The 8546-nt window shown below is 45.3% G+C and overlaps 1 protein-coding gene across 1 annotated transcript; it reads left to right on the top strand.

Annotated features, from left to right (window-relative positions):
* The first annotated feature begins 3839 nt into the window (after positions 1-3839).
* Positions 3840-7066, top strand: LOC147903363 (pentatricopeptide repeat-containing protein At5g27110-like). The gene is made up of 6 exons (XM_087371447.1): positions 3840-5012; positions 5169-5609; positions 5721-5823; positions 5953-6287; positions 6372-6807; positions 6894-7066. The coding sequence occupies exons 1-6, from the start codon at positions 3840-3842 to the stop codon at positions 7064-7066; spliced, it is 2661 nt and encodes an 886-aa protein (XP_087227573.1).
* Positions 7067-8546: the final 1480 nt, after the last annotated feature.

The following is an 8546-nucleotide window of genomic DNA, read 5'->3' as shown; positions in this document are numbered from 1 at the left end:
TTCTTCTCCCAACAATACACAGTCATCCAGCTTGCCAAAGGGGAATACATGGTCTGAAATCCTAGTCAGCTGACTTATAACTACCCCTCATGGTCCTTGGTAACTGCCACTCATCTATATGACTTGTGACCTTCCAACTTCCACATGACTTGTGACCTTCCAACTTCCACATGAGATGCCTAAATACCCCTCAACACTTTCCCAACTTTGGGTAGAAAGAGAGCAAGATACAAAACACTATGAAAGTGCACTCTTTCTCTTCCATGAGCTCGAACTGATAGACCAATGGAGCCCTCAAGCCTCCCAACATCCCAAAATGCGCAGAGGGGAAAATACCTACCTGAGATGCAGACCAAAGGAACTTATGCTGGAGCTCTCCAGGGTAGAAGCCGAAGCCTTTTTAAGGCCCCTTAGTACCTAAATAGATGGCTTGGGAGATGCTCACCCCCAGAGCTGAGAAGATCTTTAAAAGACCGAAATAAGAAGACTTGAAGATCACCAACGGAACAAGAGCATTTGAAAAACATGAGACAAGTTCTTGAACGGATGGGAAGCCTAGAAAAGGTAAGATCCCAAAGGTAAAAGTGCACTATGGTTTTCTTAATGAAACAATGAAATGGTTGTTCTTGTGCTGTCATCGGGTATATACATGGGTCAAGGCCGCCGATTGTTTTCTTGGAGGGGTGGGTGCATAAATTTTGGACACGAAAAGGTCTAAACATCACTAGTATACACTTTTTATGAAATGGATACATGGTCTTCCTTTTTGAAAAGCTTTAAAATGGCACATGGACCATCTGAAACCAACCGTTATCTGTGCAACTTTGGGAACCTTCCTTTAGCCCCGATTCTCGCCTCCCCCTTCCAAGGCTCCTATCTAGGTGGAATTCCAAGATCTGCCTCTCTCTCTATTTTTGTATATTGACACTCTATGTGTGCCTCTTGGCCAGTTATTGGCCTTAAAACCAAAAGATTCATAAGCCCAAGGGGAAATCCCTAGTTCTATGTCCTAATGGACCTTGTCGTTGACCCAACAAACGCTGTTCAGGTCCTTGATGGGGACAGAAGCGAGTTTTACAAAAAAAAATTCTACAAAATAATTATGAATTCTTGCTTCCTGTGCAGTCTGAGAGGAGATTTTATTAAAGACTATCCCGCCAGAGCTAGCAGGAGAAAGGAGAAAGAGAACAATGAGAGCCCACCCTAGGAGATTGAACCAAAAGAGGACGAAAGCAAGCCTAAAAAAGAGAAGCCTCTCAATCTGCCACAAGCAAAAAAGGGAAAAGCCCCTGTACCCCCTCAAAAGAAAGGTGAAGTGGTCGTTGTGAATGACGACAAAATCAAGCCTAAAAAAGAGAAGCCTCTCAGTCTGCCACACGTCTAACTTTTTAATTTTAGATGATAAGCATCATGACACTCTATTCTTTCAACATTGGTTCTTGCTGCATGACAGATCGCTAAAAGGTTGAGGGTATGTACTGAAGGCACATTGGGTTTGGTGTGATGGAGCAACATCTCAATTTAAAGCCAAGCAGCCTTTCTACTTTTTACTAGATTTGGGTTGCTCAAAGGGCTAGAGATGACATGGAACTTCTTTGGTACCAAGCGGCTAAGTAGTATTTCTACTTTGTTGATAGATTGGGTTGCTTATAGGGCTAGAGACAAAGGGCTAGAGACAACATGGAACTTCTTAAGGTCTAGCAAAGGCAAGGGTGAGATCAGTCACGCATGAGTTGGAGCTATTATAAAAGAGCATTCACCCATGAGATACTGAAGAAAAATGGTGCCACTTTGATCATCATTAGTCTTTCACTTTAAGATAGACTATATTCAAGTGGACACACCACTTTCAAAGCCCAACTTGATGACGGATTGTAGAATGAAGTCCCATCCGAGCCTGTAATAGGCTTTATCTAGGTCCAAGATGATCATCATTATTCTTTCACTTTGAGAGAGAACATACTCAATTCGACATGCCACCTTCAAACTAGTTTTCTACCATAAACAAACCCAAATCACTCCTGACTCCTAGGGCTAAACAAAACATGTTAACATCTATGCAGTAGTTTTAGCAATGACTTTAAATCCATGCAATTTGGAACTTCTTTAGATCTATTCCATAAGACAAATGCCTTACAGACATCTATATAGTTCTCAAATAAATCAGAGTTAAGCAAAGGCTTACCCACCACCTCCACTACCATTGGCAAGGCCTTTGTGAGAAATGCTAGGAAATAGGAAATATACCCATACTAGGTACTTAGCGTGCAAAAAACTATGGACGCAAATGATGCAGTACATGGGATTGTAAGCACCATGGATGCTTTGAAAATATTCATTTTGGTGAGCAAGTAGTGGCATTATTACTTAGACCCAACCTCAAACAAATAACCTACAAATTGGATGCTATACATAGGGTAAAAACTCACTATGAAACCAATTGGAAACTTTATAAGGTTGCAGAACTCGCCTAGTGGAAAGCATGTAAATCCCATAGCACCTAAATTGTCAACATTCTATGAGAATGTCAACGGACCAAGGCTGTAATATTCTATCCAGCAGGTCAAAATTGACATGTTAACCTAAATTAATTACAAGAATGTTGCCTTGGATACAAAATTCTAAAACATATTCCAAAAAATCTTAGGTGGCTATTCCTCATGCTTCCCAATTTCTAGGTGGTTGCTCCCCATACCTGCTTGAGTCAGCATGTCACTAGCAAGTCACCATCAAATGGATTCCTCATATCATCAATTTCCATTTAAAGGCGACCTACTTTCCCAAGCCACATTCCCTAATATGTGACCCAAGCGACAAGATCAGCATACTCACTTGTTGAGGCTTCCACGTGAGGGAAGGGACAAGTTTATAAAGGGCTCCTTGGTACCCAGGGTGACTTGGGTCCCCAAGTTCCTTCCTGTGAGGGTGTTTACAAATAGACAAGTGCCCACCAACCTCATTGCTTGGCGGGCGTTCCCCCTTTACACATAGGAACTGATTTGCAGCTGTAAGCAATGGTTATACAGCTGTCACATCCAAACAGGTCGAGCCCCACCACTGCCAACTTCCACTTGGGGGTCTTCGATGCCCACCCTGTAAATTTCACAGCCAACACATTTTGGATGACTTTCCACAATGCCAAGTGGCCCAAGTCCCTTCCCTATCTCTTCCATGCATGGCACTGCGAATAAAAGGTTAAGGATAGGAACCATGCGTGTAGGTCCTAGGTCGGCCGAGATCAAATCTCAACCGTCCAATCAAGCCATTTTCAGAATAGGAATATGGCTGGCCCTTGGAGGTGAGTAAATTCCGCGACATGGCCTGGGGGAGAAAGTACCTCCCAAACTCCCAGAGCACGATTTTTAAAATTCCAACCGCCTCTGGGGGACCCTCCAAGTGGGGGGATGGGATCGGATGGGAAGGCCGTTTTGGGAAGGAAAGTGCGCGACGACTGGAGAGCGGCCGACCACCATTTGGGTCGGGGGGGGGAGGGGGTCTTGGATACCAACAACGTGGGTGCACTGTAAATGTCACAATGCCAAAGAGGCCCAAGACCCTCCCCAATCTCATGGCATGCGAGTAAAAGGTTAAGGACAGGAACAATGCAACCATCTTCTCTTCTCCTTATAACGAAATGATGCTTGAAAAGGATAGGGGCAGAAGGACAAACAAGCGGACACTTTCAAGTTTACGTGGTGCTTTCCTTCTGCTCATTCCTCTTTACTTACTTTAGTCGATTGATTTGCTTTTAGTTCCCAGCCCTGCAGAATGCGCAGTTGTTCTCTAGTTTGTTTCTCATTGGTCGTTTTGGTCTTCTCATTTGCCCAAACCTTGAAGTTATGGCTCTATTCGTCTGTTATTTATCTTATTCTTTTTCATCTGCATCCGGCTTGCCTCGTCTTGCCACTGAGCCGCTGTCTTTAGAGAGAAGGGAACCATATAGGGTAATATGTTGTACCCCTTCAACCTCCAATGTCTTGGGTAAGCCCGGCTGCTCTAGGGATACAAAATTATATTTCGGTAGGCGTAAGCCCAGGGTCCTGGGTCCCAAGTTACTTCCTCGTGCTGTGCTAAGCGAGCTTAGAACCAGCAAGGCCTACTGCACGCAGATGTTAGTTGGACAGCATCAGAGAAATGAAGAGTACAGTACCCAACCGTTGGCAGAGAACCTCAATCAGCTGGGTCCAGAGACAGACCATGCTACCTATGCCTCACTCTTGAGGCATTGCATCAATACTAAGGATCTCTCAGAGGGCAAACGTGTGCATCAACACATGGGCAGCCGTGGATATACTAGTGACACATTTCTGAGTAACATTCTCGTCCAGATGTACGGAAAGTGTGGGAGCCTGGAGAATGCATGTGCCGTGTTTGAGAAAATAGTCCATCGGGATTTGTGCTCATGGAATACCATGATTGCAGTGTTTGCTCAGAACGGGAACCTGGATTATGCAAGGACATTGTTTGCAGAGATGCCCCAGCGGAATGTAGTCTCCTGGAATGTCATGATTGCTGCGTGTGCCCAGAATGGGCATGCAAAGGACTCCCTGCAATTGATTGCTCAAATGCAGGCTGAATGCGTTGAGCCAAACAAGATCACCATCATCTGTGCTGTGGATGCGTGTGCCAGTTTGGCAACCCTTAGAGTGATTCATGCTACTGCTGCTGGCTATGGATGGGAGTCGGATGTCGTTGTTGGGACAGCCCTGGTCAATATGTATGGCAAGTGTGGGAGCCTAGAGGATGCCAAGGCAGTGTTTGCAGAAATGCCACAGCTGAACATGGTCTCCTGGAGTGCCCTCATCGCTGTGTGCGCTCACAATGGATATGGCAAGGACGCCCTAGAACTTTTTGGTGAAATGCAGACCGAAGGGTTCGAGCCAAACAAGATTACCTTCATTTGTGTTGTGGATGCATGTGCTAGTGTGGCAGCCCTAGAAGAGGGTCATGTGATCCATGCTACCATTGTGGGCCATGGATGGGAGTCTGATATCATTGTGGGGAATGCACTTGTCAATATGTATGGCAAGTGTTGGAGCCTAGATGATGCAAGGGCAGTGTTTACAGAGATGTCACAGCGGAATGTGGTTTCTTGGAGTGGCATGATCTCTGCATGTGCACAAAATGGGCATGGCAAGGAGGCCTTCCAACTGTTTGGTCAAATGCAGGCTCAAGAATTAGAGCCAAACATGATCACCCTCCTCAGCATTGTGGATGCTGTGACAGCCCTAGAAGAGGGACGTCTGATCCATGCTATTGTTTCAGGCAATGGATGGGAGTCTGATGTTGTTGTTGGGACAGCCCTCATCACTATGTATGGCAAGTATGGGAGTTTGGATGATGCAAGGGCAGTATTTGCAGAGATGCCACAGTGCGATGTAGTCTCCTGGAGTGCTGTGATTGCTACATGTGCCCAGAATGGACACGGCAAAGAGGCCCTGCATTTTTTAAGCCAAATGCAGGCCAAAGGGTTCAAGCCAAACAAGATTACTTTCATCAGCGTTGTGGATGCATGTGCCAGTATTGCAGCCCTAGAAGAAGGTTGGGTGATCCATTCAACTATTGCTGGCAACGGATGGGAATTGGATGACATTGTGGGGAATGCCCTCGTCAATATGTATGGCAAGTGCAAAATTCTAGATGATGCAAGGGCAGTGTTTGTAGAGATGCCAAAGAGGGATGTTGTCTCCTGGAGCGCAATGATTGCTGCGTGTGCCCAGAATGGGGATGGCAAAGAGGCCCTGCAGTTGTTTGGCCAAATGCAGGCTGAAGGCTTCGAGCTAGACAAGATCACCTTCATTTGCATTGTGGACGCATGTGCCAGTATGGCAGCCCTAGAAGATGGCCAAGTCATCCATGCTACTGTTGCTGGCAATGGATGGGAGTCGGACATTGTTGTGGGGACAGCCCTTGTAAATATGTATGGTAAGTGTGGGAGCCTAGATGATGCAGGGGCTGTGTTTGTAGAGATGCCACAGCTGGATGTGGTCTCCTGGAATGCCAGGATTGCTGCATGTGTCCAGAATGGGCATGGCAAGGAAGCCTTGCAGCTGTTTGATCAAATGCAGGCTAAAGGCTTTGATCCAGACAAAGTGACCTTCATGTGCGTTGTGGATGCCTGTGCCAGTGTGGCAGCTCTAGAAGAGGGTCGAAGGATCCATTCTATGATTAGTGGAAATGGATGGGAGTCAGATGTTGCTGTGGGGAACGCCCTTGTTCATATGTATGGTAAGTGTGGCAGTCTACATGATGCGAGGGCAGTCTTTGTAGAGATGCCACAGCAGGATGTTGTCTCCTGGAATGTCATGATCAATACATGTGCCCAAAATGGGTATGGCAAGGAGGCCCTGAAACTGTTTGGTCAAATGCAGGCTGAAGGCTTGGAGCCAGACAAAGTTACCTTCATCTGTGTTCTCACTGCTTGCAGTCATACAGGACTGGTTGCTGATGGGAGGCGATACTTTACCTCTATGAAGAGAGACCATGGCATAACACCCTCAGTGGAACACTATGTGTGCATGATTGATCTTTTTGGGCGAAGAGGACTATTGCAAGAGGCAGAAGATCTGATCACCAGCATGCCATTTCAATGTGTCCCTTCTGCATGGTTGAGCTTGCTATCATCATGTCGAATCCACAATGATGTGGAGCGAGCTGTGCGTGCTGCAAATTTCATTTTTGAGTTGGATCCTTCAAATGCTTCACCGTTTGTAATGCTAACAAACTTCCATACTAATGCAGAAAGTCCAGATGATCTAGTGAAGTCAAGAAAGGCAATGATCAGTAGAGCTGTGAGGACATCTCCAGGTCACAGTTGTATGGAGGCAAGGAGTGTGGTGTACTAAGTTCAAGGTTACATCACATCCTTAAAAGGTGTTTATGCCGAATTGCAGAGATTGATGAAGTGCATGACCCGTATGTGCCTGACAAAAATGAAATGCTTCATAACGTGGATGAAAGAAAGATGACATGCTTTGGTACCGATACAAGAGGCTGGCAATGCCTTGTTCTCATTCACACCGTCCTAGGAAAGCTTCCTGTCATCCTTCCACATAATTTCCTCTAAGGTTCTTCAAGGGAAAAGAAGCATGATGATCCTTTTGGCGAAGAGAACTATTGGAAGAGGCAGGAGATCTGATTATCAGTATGCCATTTCATCATGTCCCTCCTGCATGGTTGAGCGTGCTTTCGTCATTGGGAAATTCTCGATGATGTGGAGCGAGTTGTGCGTACTGCAGATTTTATTACATGCATTGGGGGCTGGCAATGCCTTGGTCTGATTTTCTCCCTCCTAGGAACACTTCCTGTACCTTAAAGACTGTCATTCTACCACCACGTGTCTCTAGGATTCTTCAAGGGAAAAGAAGCATAATGATCTTTTTGGTCGATAGAATTCACTATGATGTGTAGCGAGCTGTGTGCTCTGCAGATTCTTCAAGGGAAAAGAAGCATAATGACCTTTTTGTCTGAAGAGGAATATGGGAAGAGGCAGAAGCTCTGATCATCAGTATGCCATTTCATCATGTTCCTCCTGCATGGTTGGTCTTACTTTCATCATTGTGGGGTGCACAATTATCTGGAGTGAGCTGTGCGTGCTGCAGATTTTGTCACATTCTTTGGTACCATGGCAAGAGGCTGGCAGTATCTTGGTCTCATTTTCACCCTCCTAGGAACACTTGCTATACCATTAAGATTCTCTGTCATTCTACCACAAAATTTCCTCTTCTTCAAGGGAAAAGAAGCATAATGATATTTTTGGGAGAAGAGGACTATTGGAAGAGGCAGAAGATCTGATCATTAGTATGCCATTTCAACATGTCCCTTCTGCATGGGCGAGCTTGCTTTCATTACGTGGAGTTCACAATGATGAGCGTGCTATGTGTGCTGCAGATTTTGTTACAAGATTTGGTAGCATGGCAAGAGGTTGGCAATGCCTTGGTCTCATTTTCACTGTTCTAGGAACACTTCCTGTATCACTAAGACTCTCTGTCATTCTACCACAAAATTTCCTCTTAAGTTTCTTCAGGGAAGAGAAGCATAATGATATTTTGGGCAAAAAGGACGATTGGAAGAGCCAGAAGATCTGATCATCAGTATGCCATACCAACATGTCCCTGTGTCACAGTTCAAGGATCAGATTGCAATGGAAGCTAGTAAGCTTGAATAGTTAGAGAGATTGACAAGTTTACGCAATTGAAAGAGAGAGAACTTGAGAGGAGATAGACCTCACGAGGGAAGATACACTGGGATGTATAAAGTTCAGTCCTTGTATTTTAGTCCAGAGGAAAAGACTCTCTTGTCACCCTTCAAATAGAGCCAACAGTTTCACACGTACACCACACACTCGTTTACTCCATGTCCACATACTTGTTTGTAATCTCCACCACATAGTACATTATGTTTGATCCATGTTCCTCTTTACATGAGAACGATGTGCAGAGTCACCCTTCACCTCTAGGGGGTGTTCTACAAACCATGATTCTTTCCGGCTCGCTCCCTACAGACATGGTCTAGACTCCCAGCAAAGGCAGAGGTACGATTGGAGG

The sequence above is a fragment of the Dipteris shenzhenensis genome, chromosome 3 (genome assembly GCF_047967505.1).
Source record: "Dipteris shenzhenensis isolate YYH24624 ecotype China chromosome 3, Dip_SZ_1.0, whole genome shotgun sequence".
Taxonomy (NCBI): Eukaryota; Viridiplantae; Streptophyta; class Polypodiopsida; order Gleicheniales; family Dipteridaceae; genus Dipteris; species Dipteris shenzhenensis.
Note: the sequence above shows the minus strand (reverse complement) of the source record. Positions and strands in the feature narration are given on the sequence as shown.

Coding starts and splice junctions, on each gene's coding strand:
- LOC147903363 (XM_087371447.1), top strand. CDS start 3,840: ATGGCTCTATTCGTCTGTTATTTATCTTATTCTTTTTCATCTGCATCC. Junction 6,288..6,371: donor TAGAGATGCCACAGCAGGAT/GTTGTCTCCTGG, acceptor GGTCAAATGCAG/GCTGAAGGCTTGGAGCCAGA. Junction 6,808..6,893: donor AGCTGTGAGGACATCTCCAG/GTCACAGTTGTA, acceptor GCCGAATTGCAG/AGATTGATGAAGTGCATGAC.